The sequence below is a fragment of the Podarcis bocagei genome (genome assembly GCF_964188305.1).
Source record: "Podarcis bocagei genome assembly, chromosome: 7".
Taxonomy (NCBI): domain Eukaryota; kingdom Metazoa; phylum Chordata; class Lepidosauria; order Squamata; family Lacertidae; genus Podarcis; species Podarcis bocagei.
In genome coordinates, this window is record NC_138132.1 from 48,861,216 (window position 1) to 48,882,092 (window position 20,877).

The 20,877-nt window shown below is 41.9% G+C and overlaps 1 protein-coding gene across 2 annotated transcripts; it reads left to right on the forward strand.

Annotated features, from left to right (window-relative positions):
- Positions 1-1,497: 1,497 nt before the first annotated feature.
- CENPT (centromere protein T) lies at positions 1,498-20,769 on the forward strand. 2 transcript variants are annotated; one of them, XM_081202398.1, is made up of 16 exons: positions 1,498-1,743; positions 4,095-4,194; positions 4,896-4,989; positions 6,785-6,915; positions 8,677-8,710; positions 10,140-10,282; positions 10,472-10,723; positions 11,571-11,604; positions 14,696-14,838; positions 15,018-15,551; positions 16,870-17,091; positions 17,296-17,517; positions 17,958-18,054; positions 18,912-19,076; positions 19,327-19,431; positions 20,385-20,769. In XM_081202398.1, exons 1-16 carry the CDS (start codon positions 1,513-1,515, stop codon positions 20,509-20,511), a joined length of 2,634 nt encoding a protein of 877 aa, XP_081058524.1. In that variant the 5' UTR covers positions 1,498-1,512; the 3' UTR covers positions 20,512-20,769. The 2 variants fall into 2 exon arrangements, with proteins under 2 accessions (XP_081058524.1, XP_081058525.1); XM_081202399.1 differs by lacking the exons at positions 8,677-8,710; positions 10,140-10,282; positions 10,472-10,723 and having other exon boundaries at positions 1,510-1,743.
- The last annotated feature ends 108 nt before the right edge of the window (positions 20,770-20,877 follow it).

Genomic DNA, 20,877 nt, shown 5'->3' on the forward strand with positions numbered 1-20,877 from the left:
CAGGCCAAAAAAGAACCAGAAGTGAAATTACATATATGCAAGTACCTTATTAACTGCCCATACTTTTGTGCTTTTAGCACTTTTAATTAATTGGTTGTGTATACACTATACCTTTTAAGCTGATTTGAAGAACATTATTTACGTCAAAGAATCCTGGGCACTTGTAGTTTGTTGAAGGTTGCTGAGAATTACCTCAGTGAGGACTAAATTGCAGTGCCCACAATTCTTTGTAGGAAATAATGTGTTTCGAACTACAGCACAAGTTTTTGTGCACCGAAATCCACTTCATCAGTAATCTTCAACTGGCATGCATGCATACACCCACAACCACCCCCACACAAAGGTATGTGAGGGAAATGTAAAAGTTAAAGAGTTAAATAGCAATGAAATACAAAAGGCACCAGACTGTACATCATACATTTAAACCATATTTCTTTTCCCAAAAGAATCATGGGAACTATAGTTTACTCCTCACAAAGCTACAGTTCCCAGCACTACTGTTCATAGAACTCCTTGGAGGAGAATAGTGTGCTTTGAATGTATTGTGTGTATGCAGCAAATATCAACATGGCTGCAAAAGGAGTACAGTGGTACCTCAGATTAAGAACGTAATTCGTTCTGGAGGTCTTTTCTTAACATGAAACTGTTCTTAACCTGAAGCACCACTTTAGCTAATGGGGCCTCCCGCTGCCGCTGCGCCGCAGCTGCACAATTTCTGTTCTCATCCTGAAGCAAAGTTCTTAACCCGAGGTAATATTTCTGGGTTAGCGGAGTCTGTAACCTGAAGTGTATATAACCTGAAGCTTATGTAACCCGAGGTACCACTGTGCTGGCCTTTTAGTTCATTTTCTATGGGTTAGCCCTTTTACAGACATGTTTTCATATATTGAGGCTCACTGTAGATAGTAGTGATTCTGGATTTATACTATTCTAAAATATCCCGCACTGAACTTCATACATGCAAAAACTTATGCTGCACCACTCTGTAAATTACAGCAATATGAATATTTATTATTAGGGCACAGCCAAATGCTAGCCTACCATATTGTCTCAGTGTTTGATCCTAGGATGGGAGACCTGCGGGTGGCCCTTCAGATATTGCCGACTAACGATCAGGGCTAACTGGAGTCATAGTTCAGCAACATCTGCAGAGCCACGCGTTCTGCATCCTTGGTTTATTCAGTACTGTAGTTCGAGGAATGCTGTAAATCTAGACATCCTTCTCCTTCTCAGTCTTAAATAATCAGATTAGGGGAACGGGGTGAGCGGAAGTATGTGTTGGCAGAGAATGCGCCCATGTGAACTTTGAGCTCTACAGGTGCATCCACGTACCGGGTTTTATTCGCTCTGTACAGTAGAGGATCAGGGAGGGCGCATGCAACAGTAACAGACAAAGGAGCCTCCGCTGTAGCTACTTCCAACGGCAGAACTACATCTCCCAGCAACCAACGCGAGAGGCGACGACCCGGTCGTGGGCCGAAGCGAGGAATTATCGCGAGACTCTCTCAGCTGATGCTGCTTGAATCCCTGAGCGGGAGAGAAAGAAGCTGGCTTCGGCAGCCGTTTGAGTCTCGCGCCTGCCGGCCGGTGGCCGTTTGCACTATGCGAGAGACTCGCCTCAGCGGCCGCCTGTCGGCAACTAAAGCGCAGAAAGAGGCAGCCATGGCTACTCGGGGGAGCTCGCGCGATGAGAAGCTGGAGACCCCACGGCGCCTGAGGCGGTCTCTGCGGTTGGAGATGAAGGTAAGATGAAGGTACCGGGCGGAGCAGCACGGACCCTAATTATCAGTTATAACAATTTTTTTTATCTCGCCCTTTCAGGATACGTATCTTTCCGAGCAGCATCCATGCACTTTTAAAAATGCACGCATGTGAAACAATAAACATTTAGTAAGTCATAGGGAACTCAAGGGTTGGCCCTGATGTTTAACAGGAGCAGACTGGTGATTTCTTCTTGCCCTCCTTCATCTCCTTTACAAAGGAGCTGGATTTTGTTTTATTTTTACTTCTTAGGTGTATATTCTACTATTATTGTACAGTGGTACCTCGGGTTACATACGCTTCAGGTTACAGACTCCGCCAACCCAGAAATACTACCTCAGGTTAAGAACTTTGCTTCAGGATGAGAACAGAAATCGTGCAGCGGCGGCGCGGCAGCAGCAGGAAGCCCCATTAGCTAAAGTAGTGCTTCAGGTTAAGAACAGTTTCAGGTTAAGAACAGACCTCCGGAACGAATTAAGTACGTAACCCGAGGTACCACTGTATTATATCCTTCTTCCCCGCCCCCCCAAGGAACTCAGGGCTACAAAGACGGTTCTGACAGCATTACCATTTTATCCTCATAACAGCCCTGTGAGGTATGTTAGGATGAGATACAGCATTTTGTCCGTAATCACTCCAGTAAGCTTCGTGGCTGATAGGGGATCTGACCCTCCTCTTGGGCTGTATACGCACCATACGTTAAAAACAGCCCCCCAACCATGGGTCTCAAGTTATTTATAGACTACAGTGCCCATAATCCCTGACCACTAGTCCTGCTAGCTAGGGATGATGGGAGTAGTAGTCTGAAAACAGTTGGCAATCCAGGGAAAACAAGTGTTTCCTGTTTGGGAAACACTGATTTAAAGCATTGTCGTCCCCACCCCCCAAGTTTGGGAAGTGTAGTTCACCCTTAACAGAGCTACTGCGAACAGTTTCCAGAATTCTTTGTGATGGCAGAAATGTGCTTTAAATGTATGGTGTGTACACAGCCCTTAGGCTGATGCTCTTAGCTGCTATATCACCTAGGTTGCTGAAGGAAATGGCATAACTTTGTAGCAGCCTGTTCCTAATGTGGTTACTTTACTCATAAATTAAGCCCTACATAGGTGTTGCAAGAGTGGGACCTGCTCCTGTGTTGAGCTTCTGTCATCACTTGAAAGAAGGGCATTTTTCACATACCTACAAATTATAACTGAATCATAAACTGGAGTTTAAAATGAGGTTGTAATCTTAAGTCTGATTTCTTGAATGTTTGCTAAAATCAAATGAAGGTGTTAGTGAGTCATGTGCTTCATTTAAGTTCTCTTGGTGCTTACAAATTTATTAATTTATTACAAATTTATTAATATAAAATAAAATCCATTTTTTAAAGAAGCATACTCTAGTATAAACCAGCTATGTACAATAGAAATCTGAACTATAGACAACAGCTTGTTCTCTCTCATCAGTCCCAAAACAGAATTCAGGTAGCTGTTCAAAAGTTCCATACTCTCCCTGGGATTAGTAGGTAGACAGGAAAGGTAGAACTACTTGTCATCAGCATTTGGTGGCAGTGCAAACCAGTATTTCCCCCAGTGGCTTCATGTAGATTTTGAAGAGCTTGGTGGTATGATGGGCTCTTGAAGCACCTCACAAGCCAGAGGACACAGGGTGGAGAAGAACATACCCACCCACCACTGCACTACCTTCATCAGCATTACATCAGGGTCTTCTATGTAAATAAATAAAATGTTTGGGGTATTTTTATTATGAGTATTTTACTTCATAAAAACAACCTCTAATCAGTCTGCGCAGTAACTATCAGACCTTACTTGAACCTATCAGTCATGGACATTTCATGTTTGTTTCTGTGGGACTGGTGTTGGACCCAAAGCAGAGAAAAGCAGAAATGAGAAACACTGAAAAGAAGAGCAGAAGACAGAATTGTCCGTTGCTCAGGTTCTTGTATTCCCATACTTAACCGCATTGTAATGGCTGCTGTTCAAAAGAAAGATCGTATATGGGAATCATTAAAGACATTCCCTCAGGAGGTGAAACAGTTTTCAAAAACATATGCACTGACATGGAGGATCTGGTTTCTAAAAGTGAAACAACAATAATACTCAGTTATAAATTAACAGATTTAATGTTCATATTTGTACTATTGTTTAGGAAATATCTGAAGAAGTAATCAATGGAAAACTTGATTTAGATCAATGGCTTATATTGGCCTTTTTCTTGTTGGTTTAAGGCACTTTGATTTAAATCCATTCAATCTAAGACATGCCCTTAGAATTCTGTTGTAACATAGAAGTGTGCTACCTGGCTTCAGGAGTGACTTTTTATCTCCCCAGGAGAGACCCTTCAGATCCATGGCCTATGAAAGACCTGGTGCCTCTATTTATACGGATTCAGTAACACCTCGAACTCTATTCAGGAAGGTTCTGGAGACCCGTAAGTAGGGGATAGAAGAATGTCTCTGGTGCTGTTGAGTAGAGGGAAGGGGCAGTCATAGGAAACAGCATTATACCAATAGACAATTGGTCCTATTAGTTCAATACAATTACTGATTGGCAACAGCTCCTCAGGGATGAAGAAGAATTCTGGACCTTCCTGGAAATGTTGGGGATTGAACCTAGGACCTTTTGTATAAAACCTTCTACCACTGACTTCGGCAGTATGGTTTTTTTGGTAAAGCTGCTGCGGTATGTCCCAAAACTAGAAGACAATTGTTACTCCTCCAAACAACAGGGACAAAGTGTCATTTATATAAGTGTCAAAGCAAGTGAGGAGTAACCCACTTCAGTACAGTATACCATTCATCCTCTGAGAATAAATCTTCACATTAAGTTCAGTCTCCTGATGCATTTCTGAAATTAATATAAGTCTAATAAATTGAATATATTTGTCTGCCACTTTAAATATTCATTTAAAAAGTTTGTTTTGCACAATGCTATTTTGAGCATGATGTAAAGGACAAAGTCTTTTTTATGGTCACAGTCCAGTTAAATCTCTCTTGTCTATGGCAGTGTTACAGTCATTATTCTCTGCTTTAAAAGTGCAGTTAGACATATTTTTCCCACTCATCTTGCTGCAATTTTAATTTGCTTGGAGTTCCATTAGAAAGACAATTTGTCCATGTATTCTTTTAACAGAGCCAATAGTCTCCCCTCTTGTTCCTGAAAAACCTGATTCCCCCAAACCAGTGGAGACAGTAGTCCAAGCTCCTTTGGACAGTGTACCCTGCAGGTAACTAAACATGATTAAGGCTACAATCCTAAGCATATTTCTTTGTAAAATTCTTTTGAAAACCTATAAATTTTGGCCAGGTTGTTTTCTTGTGTTCTTGCAATACGTTATATTGTGCTCACTGACATTACGTTATGGAACCAAAATGTAGAAGTTTGAGGAATGACTATTCAGTTTGTAAGGGATGATGTGATGGATGCCGAAACGTTGAATAGCTGTTGAATGGTTGCTTTAGGCAAGTGGGGGCTGGAAGTTAACTTGCTTTGCTACTGGAAGAGGACCAAATTGAATCAACCAGCCATTTATAATAACAGATGTTTTAAGGCAGGGATGAGGAGCCTGTGGCCCTTCAGAAGTTGTGTTGGACTTAAGTTCCCACCAGCCCCCACCAGTGTGGTCAGGAATGATGGCAGTTGTATTTCAAGAGTTGTTGTCTAACAGCATCTGGAGGGACACAGCCTGTGAAACTCTACTTAAAGAGGTAAGGGGGGAAAAATATTTTCAGAAGCTTAATAACAACCCCACTGCTTATGTGGCAACTCTTCTATTTTGAGACGCTTTCACAGAAGTAGGGCAGCAAAAGTGCTGAGTGGCTAGAAGATGATGCGGGCAATAGTGGTGACATGGCATAAGACAGGTGGTTCTGAGACTGAACTTTCTGCACTTGGCTGGGAGAAAGGGAGAACAGCTCAATAACAAAATACTTGCAAATTTTATTTTAAGTTGGTGTGGGCTCACATTCCTTTATAATGTGCTATGAACACTGATGGTGCTACATAAATAATTTTAATTATAGCTAAAAGCAAACAGATTCTCTCTGCAGTTTTGTCTGCTCTTGTAAATAGTAGGTGGTCCTTGATTAGCAATGAAATATATAAAGCTTTTTTCCAGCAAGACCATACAGAGCACAGAAGTGTAATTAGACATGGATAATGACTTAGAGCATCTCAGTATGCTGCTAATATAGCTAGTATCATGACATTTCATAAGAGTGTGATTTCTCACTGATGTTCTGTGCATGAAGCATGTTTGTATACTTGCTGACAAATGTTTTACTCCTTCTGAGTATACAGTTCTATCAGATTATGGCTACAGTCCTATCAACACTTTTCTGGAAATAAGCCTAAGTGAACAGTAGGACTTACCTCCCTGTAGGCTTATAAAGGATTGCATTGTAAAATGTCTTTTTTTCTCTCTTTGACTTTCCAATCTGAGCAGGCAGTATTCCTGTAGGTATGGTCCCACTATGTCACTGACAGTAAGATTGAGCAGCTGTACAGTGGTGCCCAGCAAGACGAATGCCTCGCAAGACGGAAAACCCGCTAGACGAAAGGGTTTTCCGTTTTTGAGCTGCTTCGCAAGACGATTTTCCCTATGGGCTTGCTTTGCAAGACGAAAACGTCTTGCGAGTGTTCCGATTTCCCCCCACTTCCCCCCCCTTTTTCTAAGCCGCTAATAGCCTTTTAGCCGCTAATCCGCTAAGCCTTTAATAGCCATTGAGCCGCTAATAGCGCTAATCCGCTAATAGGGTTGCTTTGCAAGACGAAAAACCGCTAGGCGAAGAGACTCGCGGAACGGATTAATTTCGTCTTGCGAGGCACCACAGTATGTTGGTATTGTGCAAGCTCTGCTCAGGTCACCCAGTTATAGTGACACTAAACTTTAGGCCCTCATTTGTTCCTTAACTATGAAGGCAAATTCTTTCTTCAGCAAGGCTGGAGAAATGTTGGCATATTGCCTGGAAGTTGACATTAAACCATTTTCCTGACTGAAGACTGGCTTTGTCATCTTTCAGCAACCTAGAAATCAATTTGTCTGACTCTGCTCCCAAGGCTACATCTCGGACTGCACTGCTCAGCACCAGGTCAAAAAAGAAGGTCCGTCTTTCTGTGTTTGAGAGAGCTGTGGATGAGCAACTTGCCTCAAGTGAGTGGGAGCATTGAAGGTTAGGGTGCACTAGAAAAGCTGAGGATTTTATGAATCTTATTGTTTGAAGATCAGAGTAAAGTAAACTGTTAAATGAGTTGTCTGCTTCTCCATTGCTTTGGGGAGGTTATAACTTTAAGAAAACCAAATAGGAGAATGTCACCCTTGGGCTGCAATTCACTGACCAAGCTCAGTAATTTAGACACCAATAAAAGTAGGGTTATACCAATCTAACACTAATTTGAAATGGGGAATAGAACTACCTGATATACATTTGTGAAAATTATGTTACATTTAAGTCGTAACTATGAAGGAAAATGAGTTCCAAAAGGTTCGTTATATTATTTTTGTTCTGAGAATATCCTGGAACAATCCACCTTACTGTAACCTTGCTTGCCAAATGAAATTATAAACAGCAATGCACCACCAGGGTGGGGGTAGTAAAAGTGAAAAGCCGAAGTGATACTGCCTCTCTACATAAAAAACTCAGCACATGCTCTTCCTTTGACTAGTCAAGTGCCCAAATTTGGGGGGGGGGGGGCAGCAGCAGCAGCAGTGATGGCTAAAGAGGATAATTAGCCACTATATGTGTTGCAGAGGAAGGAACACCAGTTCCTAAAACAACAAGCATTTTTTCTATAGCTGGAAACAATAGAATGAGATGTTCATGGTTTGCTGGTGCCTTAAGTCTGATATTTCATGGGTGTGCGCCCACAGTTTTCAGCATCTGTGCAGACGCGATTTCTGGCGTCATGGAAGCGAGTCCCCACTGGTTTAGCGCAGCATGCGGGGACTCGCCTTGGGGGCGGTTCATGGGCCGGTTAAACGATCCCTGTGGGCTGCTTGTGGCCCATGGGCCTTAGGTTGCCTACCCCTGCTCTACTGCATTTTCTCCTTTTTGGATTACTTGTTTTATCATATTCTCTTTCTCTCTGTCTGAAGGGCGGGGGGAGTATCTGTTTTCTCCTTTCTAGTTTTCTGAAATTGCTCTTTGTCCCCTGCTGGTTCTCTGCTTTTTGGCTTAAAAATGTGCGTGTCATTCTTGTGCAGGGGCCGTACTAATCTTGGTAATGTTCCAATTTTAGTATATCTGTTGCCAAAGTGAAAATTTCTGCTTTCTGACATAACCCATCGCTCTTCCCAGTGACATGGAAAAGTCACAGCCACCTATTTGACAGACAAAAATGCATTAGAGTTGTTAAAGCTCTGAGTGCACTAAAGAGAATAACATCTGTTGCACGTAGCCTCTTCTACCATGCACTTCTTTACAATGAGACTGTGAGTGCTTCAGCAACTCAGGCATGTCCATGACCCAGCTAATGCTAGTTGCTTTTGCAAGTCCTTGACACAACCCTCTGCTGTGTCTGCCTTAAAGGATTTTACATCCTTTAAGGATCAGAGGCCATACTTTGGTTTCCGGACATTTTGGAAGTCGAATGGACTTCCGGAACAGATTCCATTCAACTTCCAAGGTGGATGGATGCCTTGTTCATCTCTCCAGAGAAAAGTATGTTCAGGGTAACTATCCAAACTATACATAACTCACTCTGAGCTGTGAAGAGGAGCAGTATAAGTGAAATAAATAATCCTTTGATGCATGGTCAAATTTTTTTAAAAAATATGTTTCTCTAGTCTTAGAATGTGATATAATTGAACGTTTTCCAGCAGTAAAGCATAGTTTATTCATTAAATAATATTTCTGGAAAACTTGCATGCTTCATTAGCATAGCCATCTAAAACATGTCTTGACTTCTTTTTCAGATCATTCATTGTTGGACATCACATCTCAGTCAAAGTAAGTTATTTTTGCTCTGTGACTATGGTGTAACAACCGATTCTTCCCCTGCTGAGCAACATAAAGTCAGCATCTAGTATATTGTGGAAAGGGATGAAAGAACAATTACAAAATTTTATTGTATTATTTATTAAATCTCTCATCTGCCCTTCACCATAACGTCCCAAAGCAGGTTACAGGAATGATGACAGAAGTGTTGGAAGTACTTGGTTGAACTATAAGTCACTACATCCAGTATGCCTACATTCTGATGATCCTTCAACCCATGGTTTGAAGGGCTGGGAGTGAGCACCATAAAACTTCAAGATGATGAGCTTCCTCCTCCAATTTAGATAAAGAGAGGAGATTAGAAGCAGAAGTTTCTAATCTCCTCTTACCTATGTGGCAGAAAAGGGGAGTACATAAGCCCAAGGACTGAACTGCTTGCTTCTGATCCTTCGAATCATTATTTGGCACAGGGGTGGTTAATGCTTGGTTTGGAGGATTATGTTGTCTACTTGTGAATATCTAGGCAGCTTAAAACACCGTTTTTGAACATTGCCAAAATTTAAATGATATATGTGGGAGTGGGGTGCATTTACTGAGGTAACTGAAATTCATTAGGTATTAATTAAATAGAAATTAAAATGGAATACATGGGGGAAGTAGCCATGTTTATCAGCTTTCTCTTTTTTTTACTCTCCTGCCCAGTGTTAGAGATTTCAGCTTGGTCTGCAACATGGACAGGATGGGGAAAATCTGTCTATGCTACATCAGCCTTTCACACATAATGTCAATTTCTTGTTTCCTGCTTCAGAACCACAAATATCCAGATGTGTGTGTGTGTGTGTGTGTGTGTGTGTGTGTGTGTGTGTGTGTTTTAAAGATACTGTTCCCTGAGTTTACAAGGTTTTCCTTGTGGCAATTCAGTAATGAATTTTCCCTGATTCCCACACTGCTAAATAACATATTCATGGAAAAGGGTAACACAGCTGTCACTAAAGACCACAATGACCCATTTTCTCACAGGGTCCTTGTTTTTATTTATTTGCATGGGGAGGGGGTTGTTGTTAACCTATGTGCAGAATTCCTAAAGGAATTCACAGCTGTTTGTTTAGCTGACTGAATTCTATGGCTGTGAGGGGTCTTTCACCAGCTACTTTGTGGGGTTTATCCGTCCACCCTAAATTGTGTTCTTTGAGCTTGGTTTGAGTATGGCTATGACAGTTGAGCTCCATGGGTCCAATGATATGGGAACTGTCGGCTCCATTGGGATTCAGTGAGAAAGATCAGAGTCCATTGGGAAGATGAATACAAGAGCCAGCTGGTGATTCCTTGTATAGGGCTCCCTGTTCATTATACTAACATGTAACAATGACCATTATTAGAGGGAAAGCAGTGCTAGATAAACAAGCAATATGTTTCATGTGCTCTGTTCTTATATTCTCAGGTCTCAGATCTCTTTTAGAACCCCACCACCATTGCGCTCTGCTGGGAAGAAAGGCTTAGTCCGTAGGCCAAAGAATTACAGAGTTGTTACTGTGAAAGCTTTTGAAGACGGCATTGAACAAAACTTGCTGCAAACAAAAGGCTGTGAGTTTCCTTTGGTTCTCATTTGGACCAGGTGCCTGTGTCTATTTGAGTAGCAACCTGTGAGTAGAGGGGATATTAATATTCCAGTGCAGAAGGAAGTGTCTGAAAGTTGTAATGGTGGAGCATGGAATGATCAGACTGTTATCTCCATTTAAAAGGCTAATCCATTTTTGATTTTTTTTTCAACAGCACAGAGCTACCTTGTGGCTCCAAGTATGTTATCAAATGATTCCTCAGCACAATTTGCTGATACAGAGTTGTTTGCCCAACCTGAGCTCAGCAGGCAGAGTGGAGCAGGGCTTTCTGCTGTTCATCCTCAGCTTCACCCAACAAGGCAGTCTTTAGCCAAAGGGAGTTTGCCATCCTCTATTCAGACACCCTGGCAGGGTGCAGAGACTGATACGGCTGTTGAAGTTGTGACAAAGAACAAAGGAAATATAAGTGAGTAGTCTACTTTTTCCCCATCTGTCTATTTAACAAAAATCAGCTCATGCTTGTCTTTTGCCTAGTAATGTGCACAAATGTGAGCAGCAGCAGAAATAACCAAAGAGGTCTTTTGCAAGGAGCACCAGTGCACTGAACAATGCGCACTCCCTTTTGTGGAGGATTGTTGGAAACAATCAGAGCTAGTGCTAATGGTATTCTGGTGCCTTAGCCAAATATGTCTTGCAATGAACAGGCCATGTGTAGGGTTTGGAATATGTCAGTGAGAATAATTGCTGTGTCCTTCTGAACTCACCCATGAATACGGCTCAGATTAACACTGCAGAGAATTTCCATATTTAATATTTCTGAATTGACTAGAGAACAGTTAGAAGGTACATGATACAGTTTTGTTGCTGAAACTTAAGCAGGTCTGGCCCTGGGAAGTATTATAAGCCACTCTGAGCTCTGAAGAGGAAAAGTATAAGTGAATTAAATAAATATTTACACAGTACAGTGGTACCTCAATTTAAGGAACAGTCCTGTTTAAGTACAATTCGGTTTACGAACTCCACAAAACCGAAAATAGTGTCCCAGTTTGCAAACTTTGCTTCGGTCTAAGAACGGAATCTGAATGGTGGAAGGGCACCGGTGGCAGGAGGCCTCATTAGGGAAAGTGCGCCTCAGTTTCAGAACAGTTTCAGTTTCAGAACAGACTTCTGGAACCGATTAAATTCATAAACAGAGGTACCACTGTATTAATCACAAAGCATAGTTGATTCATTAAAAAATATTTTTGTAAGATGTAGAATTTGCACACTTCACTACCATGGCCATTCAGTATATGCCTTGATCTGTTTTCTAGCTCATTCATTGTTGGACGACACTTCTCGGACAAAGTAAGTTATCTTTGCTCTGACTATGCTATAACAACAATTCTTCCTCTACGGAACAACATAATGTCATCATCCAGTACATTGTCAACACTGATGAAAGAGGAATTACAAACTATTATTTTTCTTATTTATTTGATTTCTTACCCACTTTTCATGATATGTACCTATTGAGGGCTACAACAGTGATGGCAGAGGTGCTGGAGCTACTTGCTTGCTCTATATGCCACTACATTCAGTATGGCTTCATTCAGATGATCCTCCAAACAGTGATTTGGAGCACCAGGAGTGAGCACCAGAAAGTCTCATGCTGATGAGCCTGTTTTCTCCCCGCTGCCCACCTGCAGGAAAAGGAAGAAGATTAGGAGAGGTTTCTAAATCTCTTATTTATCAGGCTAGATGGAGGGAGAAGTGAGTGCATAAGCCTAAGGCTTCTACTGCTTGTTCCTTATCCTTCATACCATGGTTTGGAGCAGGGATGGCTAAGCTGTGGCCTGTATACACAACCCCCAAGAATGTCTATGTCCCCCAAGCAATTTGGCTGCTGTATTGGATATTTGGGGGGAGGAGTTGTAACGTTTTGCAAAGCAGCAAGTGGTGCTGTTGAGCCCTTTAGGATCTTAGTTAGATTCACCGCATTGTCAGGTATTTGCATGAACAATGGCAGACACTGAAGCCAGCAAGGGAGAGCAAATAAGAACTACAAGTAAGTAGCTATAGAGCCTGATTTGGATGGGATGGAAGCAGGAGGAATCATGGAGCATGGCCAGGCTCCCCATCCACAGTTGTAATGCTGCCTTAGAACCATTGTTATTCTTTCACCAAAAGTAGCTGCACGGGAAATAAGAAGCAGAGAAGGTCCCAATTTTTCCTTCATGGATTAGCAACAGGGAGAGGAAGCTGCAGGGTGCAGTTTCATGGTGCCTGGGATGTGCAAGTGCTCCGGGGGTGAATGGAGCCCACCATGCACCAGTCCTTGCCGCCAGAGTGACACCAGCCCCAAGCCACTTGGCAAGGCTGGAATGATCCCAGCCTTGCAAAGTGGCTCTGGGAGGACAGCATGAGAAGGGCACAACAGCCATGCACCCTTTGATCCCAGCCCCTTAAGGGCAAGGCTGAGATCAATGAGCACCTGGCTTCCTTCTCACCCTCCCTGAGCCAGTCCCGCTTTGCGAGGCTGGGATCTGATCAGATCCTAGCCTTGCAAAGCAGCACAGGTCTGGCTTGGGGAAGGCGTTGTAAGCAGCACACCCCTCAGAAAAAAGTGCCCAGGGTGATTGCCCTGACAGCCCCCCTCCCCCCGCCACACTATGCCCCTGGGAAGCTGGAACCAGTGCAAAAGCCTTTCCAAGCTATTTTCCTTGTTTCTGGAAACAGCTGTGAATGAAATTTTCAACTTGAATGTACATCGAAGGAATAAGGAAAGTAGAAGTGCAGTGAGGTTGGATAGTACTTATTGAGGAAAGTGAAATTAATAAGCAATAAGGGTGAGAAAAGGCCATGGCTGTTTTTATGTGTGGCTCCCAGTGGGTTGGCCATGGGCCACTGTGGTCCTTTGTCTGAAAAAAGGATAACTATTCCCTGGTTTGGAGAATTGTCTGATTTTAACCTATGTGTGAATATTTAGACTGTTTTTGCACTGCTGAATAGTATCAGTAGCAGACCTTGGGATCTCAACTTTAAGTGGCACCCCGTGTGACACCAAAATTCAGCCCCTCTCCTCTGCCTCTCACTTTCCATTTTCCCTCATAATTGTGGCACCCCCAAGGCTCCATTGCCAGTGTGACTGAACTGGTTGCGCTCCCCTAAATCCATCTCTGGTATCATAACACACACTGTGTGTCAGTAAAAGTTATCAACTTTCTATTCTTACTTTGCCTCCCCATAGTTAGGGATTTCTGCTTCATCAGCATTTGACACATGATATATACCAGGGGTTGTCATCCTGGTCCCTACCACCCACTAGTGGGCGTTTCAGGATTCTAGGTGGGCGGTAGGGGGTTCTACGGCACAAGCTGAATCCTCCTTCCATCAAGCGCTAGTGGGCGGTAAGGAAATTTTACCATCAAGAAAGATGCATTAGTGGGTGGTAGGTATAAAAAGGTTGACTACCCTGATATATACTGTTAATTTCCTTAGGTTATCTTGTTTCAGAGCCATAAACATCCAGAAGTTATTTTAGCTTTTAAATGAGTCTACAAGTAGAGTTTCCTTATGGTAAATTAATGGCTGAATTACCAAGTTTCCCTTATTCCCACAGTGTAAATAACATATTTGTGGATATGTTATTTATAACATATAATACAACTATCAGTAAAGACAGCAATGGTCCATTTCCTCAAAGGGTACTTACTCTTGTGTTGTTTCATTTTTATTTATCTGCAGGGACTATAGGAACATCAATAGGATTATAGTTACAGGAGATACAATTAAAAATCAGTATGAATATTTAAAGTGATGGATGTTCTTCACACCCATACCTAAATGAAGCTCATGATCCATTGGTGGTCTGAGGACCACAGTTGGGAGCCCCTGGTCTAAGTGATGTGTTTGAGTTAGCTTGGTGGATGAAACTGAAAGATGGGTTTGTCTTCTTTCAGGTTTCATGACACCTTTTTAAGGGCCTGTAGCTTTTTTACTTGAGCTTTGATACCTTCAACAGGGGAGCTTGCCCTCTCACACACCCTCCCACTACTATGTAAGAACAGCTCTAATTTGCATATTCCTGCCTAGTGGAGTGAGTGGGAAGGGCAACCTGTCCAAGGCTCACCTCTATTACCTACATAAAATGAAACTTTACGGTCGGTCCAATGCCACATTTGTCTACCCAGGATTGTGTTCTCTGAGCTTGGTTTGAGTATGGCTATGACAGTTGAGCTCCATGGGTCCAATGATATGGGAACTGTCGGCTCCATTGGGATTCAGTGAGAAAGATCAGAGTCCATTGGGAAGATGAATACAAGAGCCAGCTGGTGATTCTTTGTATAGGGCTCCCTGTTCATTATACTAACATGCAACAATGACCATTATTAGAGAGGGAAGGCAGTGCTAGATAAACAAGCAATATGTTTCATGTGCTCTGTTCTTATATTCTCAGGTCTCAGATCTCTTTTAGGACCCCACCACCACTGCGCTCTGCTGGGAAGAAAGGCTTAGTCCGTAGGCCAAAGAATTACAGAGGTGTTAATGTGAAAGCTTTTGAAGACGGCATTGAACAAAACTTGCTGCAAACAAAAGGCTGTGAGTTTCCTTTGGTTCTCATTTGGACCAGGTGCCTGTGTCTATTTGAGTAGCAACCTGTGAGTAGAGGGGAGATTAATATTCCAGTTCAGAAGGAATTGTCTGAAAGTTGTAATGGTGGAACATGGAATGTTATCTCCATTTAAAAGGCTAATCCATTTTTGAATTTTTTTCAACAGCACAGAGCTACCTTGTGGCTCCAAGTACATTATCAAATGATTCCTCAGCACAATTTGCTGATACAGAGTTGTTTGCCCAACCTGAGCTCAGCAGGCAGAGTGGAGCAGGGCTTTCTGCTGTTCATCCTCAGCTTCACCCAACAAGGCAGTCTTTAGCCAAAGGGAGTTTGCCATCTTCTATTCAGACACCCTGGCAGGGTGCAGAGAATGATTTGGCTGTTGAAGGAGTGACACAGAATGAACAAAAAGAGATATTCACACAATACACTGACTGTGTTGATGGGATTGAAGCTGTACTTGAGGAAAATGCTGCTAATCCAATGGAAGAGCATCAGCAGAGCCTGCAGGATAGTGAAGAAGGATTAATACGCCATCATCAAAAAAAGATGCTAAGGCAGAGCACTGAACATGCAAATGGTTTGAAAGTTGGGTTCCAGGAAAGGACTGTTACTCCTGAAAGAGGGCAGCAAGAGAGCCTGCATGGGAACAGTGATAAGGAACACTTCTTAAGTCCTGGAAATCATCTGCCCACCAGTAAGTAATCTGCAGTGGAAGTGAGGAAAGTTGAAGACTTTCACAACTAGCAATTGCATTAGTGTTTTATCTCCTCCCTTCCAGGTGATTTGGATGCTTCTCTTCTTGCTTCCAATACATTCATTTCCTCACCATAAGAAATCTGCTATGACTCCTGGAGCACATCTGGGACAAGCTTAGCTAATACGAAAACCCTCCACCTTTCCCTTCCTCCTTTCCCTTATATATAAGGACAAACATTTAGGAGGTGTCTGTCAATTTGGGAATCTTCCTTCTGCCTATCTTTTGTATTTTCTGAACACCTGTAATGCCTCTCTAACTTAATTTTGCTCTTGTTAATATAGACCCAGTAAGATCATCACCAAGATCTTTCCCCTTAAGCCTACTCTAACTTGTGTTTCGGTGTCACGATACAATTCATGAATTAATAATAAGAGTCATAGGTCTATATTAGCATTTGAGAATTTCTTCCACAGTCTATTACGGTTGATTGAGTCAAAAGCAGCAGATAGGTCAATAAAGGCAGCAAACAGGTTACTTTGTTCTGTTGAGTATATTTGTTGATGATATGAGACAGTGTAAAACACTGGTCAATAGTACTATATCCAGCTCTGAACCCTGCTTGTTCCTCATATAAGGTGTTATTTTCACTTAGCCAGTCTGTTAATTTGGTAATCAGATGACGGGCATAGAGTTTGGAGGGGATGTTCAGCAGGCTAATGGGGTGGTAATTTTGAGGGAGGGTTTTATCCCCTTTCTTATAAATTGGCACGATGATGTTCAATTTCCAGCCAGGTGGCATTTAAGCTGTATTATTTATATGGGTGTAGACTTTGGCCAAGATGGGTTGCCACCATTCCATATGTCTTAAATAGCTCTGGCGGCATCATGTCCTCGCCTGGCGCTTTATTTGATTTTAAACTCTCTATCAGAGATTTTATCTCTGCAGGAGTTACCACTTGCCATTCTGGAAGATTTGACTGATTGATGGTCACCTCGGCATCGAATTTTGTTTGCGGATCATAATGTTGCAGAGAACATATGTCTCAGGTGTGATCTCAGAAACTAAAATGGGATTGAGTAGTGCCAGTACCCAGAACATAATTCCTTTTTTCTTGTGGAGATGAGACTCCAGAGGAATTTTTTTCATGTGCCTTCTCTGCTGAACTCCAGCAATACTGTCAAATCTAAAAACTATTTGGCAATATGTGAATGAATAGTAGCAGACCCAGGTGTATTGTGTGTGACTGTATTTCTAAAAGTTCTCTAAGATTTTATTTGTTACTGAATGAATACCTTATTTGCTTCTGACTTGTAGATATTCAGAACCCCCAAAGTACTAAAGCTGGAACTCCAAGCAAACGTGTAAGTAAAAAGAGATCTGAGCAGTTTGAGGGGCTACCAACGAAAGAAATGGACGACGGAACCTCTCAAGAAAAAATGTTGGACCGAGAAACTATGGATGACATGGTTTCAGAAGCTGAAATGCATTCTGAAACTGAGGAGGTGTCAGAGACTGAAATGGATTCTGAGAATGTTGGTGAGGAGATTTGTTTTGGGAGGGGGAATGGAATTGTGGTTACTCATGGAAGTGTAGACAAATGGAATTTGAACTACCTGTTGGTGAGCTCATTCCTCCAGATTATCAGAACAAAGCAGAGTATTTTAGGACTGTCACGGTGAGACTTATCAATGTACAGCCCTATTCTGGAGCATTACTTGTTCTTGAATTATTTCCTTGTAGATATTCAGAACCCCCAAAGTACTAAAGCTGCAACTCCAAGCAGACGTTTAAGTAGAAAGAGATCTGAGCAGTTTGAGAGGCTACCAACAAAAGAAATGGAAGACGGAACATCTCAAGGAAAAATGTCGGACCCAGAAACTATGGATGACATGGTTTCAGAAGCTGAAATTGATTCTGAAACTGAGGAGGTGTCAGAGACTGAAATGGATTCTGAGAATGTTGGTGAGATTTGTTTTGGGAAGGGGAATGGAATTGTGGTTACTCATGGAAGTGTAGACAAATGGAATTTGAACTACCTGTTGGTGAACTCATTCCTCCAGATTATCAGAACAAAACAGAGTATTTTAGCTCTTTGGGGACTGTCATGAGAAACTTATCACTGTACAGCCTTATTCCAGAGCATTACTTGTTCTTGAATTATTTCCTTATCTCAAACTCCCAGCAAGGATTCACAGCTAGACTTCTACCCAGTGCTAAGAAATCAGTTGCTGGTGAATCACTCAAGCCCTTGCTGTGGAGTATTAGGTCAGCGGTGAAAAGGGAGGAAATCCCAAGTTGCTTCAAGCAACCCTATCTGTGACTCACCTACTGCCTTTCAGCCTACTCTTGAGTGCTTCTTGGAGATGGCATACACAGGGCTTATCTTTTTTCTCTCCCATCAGACGTAACTGAAAAGACACCGGCATTTGTACGTACTAAAGTTGTCCAGTGTACACCATTGCTGTCTGCCCTACATGCTCCAAAAGTGGCTGCCTCCAGGTAACTATATAATTGCAATGGGATAGAATTTCAGCCTCAGCAACTGACTATGGCAACTGACTTCTATTAATCTGAAATAGCTGTTTTGCCTTATGCTGCCTATAGCATAAAAGGACTATACATTTGAGTGTCTGGTCTGCACAAGCATTGTAGCTTCTTGGGCTTCTTTGCAATGTTCAGTTTCTCAATGCAAGAGGTACATTGTGTTGCCTAGAAGTCATTTCCTCTGACCTGGAAGTCCTGCTCCAACTCTCTATTTTTAATGGCTAGTTGCTGTTATTCAGTGATGGGTAAGCATTTTGCACATGCTTAATTTGACCTCAAACTATTCTTTAGCTTTTCTGATTTAGTATCCTTGTCACAACAGTGCCTGAGATTGTAGCTGCTGATGTGGGAATCATCAAAAAGGTGTGGGAATGCATATCTGCCAAGTATCTGTTAAATCTTTCTAGTGGAAACACAGCACTACTCTTTTTTTGATGGAGGTGATGTTATTGGGTTGTTGTTTTTATTTTGATTATACTGTGGTTTTTATGTTGATCTTTTCTGTGAACCACCCTGAAACCTCCGGGTATAGGGTGGTATATAAATTCATTAAATAATAATACATAGGAATTCTGAATTTTCATACTACTTTGCCATTTCTGGCTATTATATACATTATTTCTTCCCTTTCTGTGTACCTCTGTTGGTAGGCCAGTCACATTGTTACTAATTTACATGAAGCACTCACTCTTTTCAACATTAAACTAAGGTGAAACTTCCCTGAGGAAGTAAAACAGGAGGATTATGTGTTGTGTGTTGCATCTGTTCCTGTAGAGCTTGCTGCATACATTTAACATTTATTTCCCTTGGAGGTCTCTTTCAAAACAGCATTCAGTTAAGCAGGCTACAAAGCCAGCTGCGAGGGCATGCAGAGGAAAACGTGAGCTGGCTCTCCCCAGCAAGTTTGTAAAAAATGTATTTGCTCACTGTGTGAAGATGCCAGTGGCCAAGGATGCTTTCAAGGCTGTGGAGAATTGGTGAGTAATGGTGAACACCTTTCATACCAATTAATGATGTGGGAGAAGAGGTTGCCAGCTGAACACTGTTGGACCAAGAAAACCAAAGTGTGGCTATATGGCATGAAGGATGTTGTGCTGTCAGTTTCCATCATTGCCACACGTTTTGAGGACTGGGTCCTCTTGTTTTTCTTGTGGCCTTGCAGCATAGCCATCCCTTGGAATGTGGGAAGGCTGCAGCTTGCTTAACTTGCTTTTCGTATCCTTTTAGTGTGAACTTGTACTTTAAACAACTGAGTGATGACTTGGAAGCCTATGCAAATCATGCCAGAAGAAAGACTGTAGAGCCAGCTGATCTGGAGCTTCTCATGAGGCGGTAAAGGATGTTTAGTTTGTTGTTTCAAGGGCTCTTCATCAAATTGAAGGGATGTTCGAGTCCAGTGCTACTGAAGTTGTGTATATTTCTGAAAACAGATCTCTCAAACAGTAATTGACTAACAGAAGGGCATGCATACTTGAAGACTAACACTTTTTATAGAGTCCTGGGGCCTTCTGCAAGTCACTTTCCAGGCAGCTTTATTGCAAAGCAAGTAGTCTCTAACCTGGCCCTTGTTTTCCTTCAAGCAGACATGGGGTGTAGAAGTAGTCAAGACTACTTCATTGGTGTCTTTGAGTAAAATCTGTTCTGCTAAAGAAAGTTTTGAGGTCATTGTATTACAAGAACCTCTTTCCAATACCTGACATAAAAAAGAGGCAGTTGTGTGTATCATGGGGTATGCAGTACAAAAGGGAACTAAAATGGACATTTCAGCAGAGAGGAATGTGATGAAGAGGGGCTGATGAATGCTAACTGGGCAGTCCCATCTTACACTTACACCCATCGTACTCAGTGCCAATGCCCAGCTTTGGACAAATGTCTGGTGAATGTGTTAAATTCAGAGCTGCTATTTGTGCCTGCTTTTGGAGATCCTTAAAAAAAACCTTGTGTGTGTGATCTCATTCAGACATAGGTTTGTGCTGTCCCACATCATGTCCCCAATGCTCATTCATTCATTCTTGTCCCCAATGTTTTTAGTTTGACATGGCAAGCGATTTTTGTATACCCTGCCTTTATTTAAAATGTCTGTCTGGCCTCTCGATTATCTGAAGCTACAGTCACAGTTCATGAGGGCAATGATCAGAATGAACAAATTTAGCTGAGAACTCATTTTCTGCCTAATAGCAAATGGCAACCTGATAGTTATTTGAGTTATAGCCATAATGACCATTAGTTGTAAACAAACTTTATTTCCTAACTCATGTATTATTTTCTTCCCCTTTTTAATCCAGGCAAGGACTGATAACTGACAAGATTCCTTTAAATGTGCTGATAGAGCGTCACATGCCTCTGGAGTACAGGCAGCTGCTAATTCCTGTTGCCACTAGTGGAAATAAAGTGTTCCCTCCCATGCTATGATGAGATGCTGGTGACAATCTGTTCTCAATATGGGGAAAGGAATGCAGTTCCAGAAACACCCTGGGAGGCTCTAGAATTAGAACATTTACAGTACACCCAGCAAGTTCTCGGTACTTTACTTAAAAGACTCGGGGAAAATCTCAATTATGAATAAAATAAGTATTCACTCTTTATACCTTTGTTTTCCTGTGCTACAGAAGCTTTCTTCATATTCCTATACAGTGGTTGTAAAATAAAGCAATGTTTTGCAGAGCACAAGTTCTGTATTTTATTTTGAAAAACTGATATGTATTACACAGTGTGCTGGAGGACTGAAGAGTCACAGAGGCTCAAGTGTGCCATCTTAAACTTCATAGCATAAAATTT

Excerpts from the sequence above, each read along its gene's own strand:
- CENPT (XM_081202398.1), top strand. The coding sequence starts at position 1,513 with ATGCTGCTTGAATCCCTGAGCGGGAGAGAAAGAAGCTGGCTTCGGCAG. Across the intron at positions 4,990-6,784 it reads TTGGACAGTGTACCCTGCAG|CAACCTAGAAATCAATTTGT; the intron begins GTAACTAAACAT and ends GTCATCTTTCAG. Across the intron at positions 14,839-15,017 it reads CTTGCTGCAAACAAAAGGCT|CACAGAGCTACCTTGTGGCT; the intron begins GTGAGTTTCCTT and ends TTTTTTCAACAG.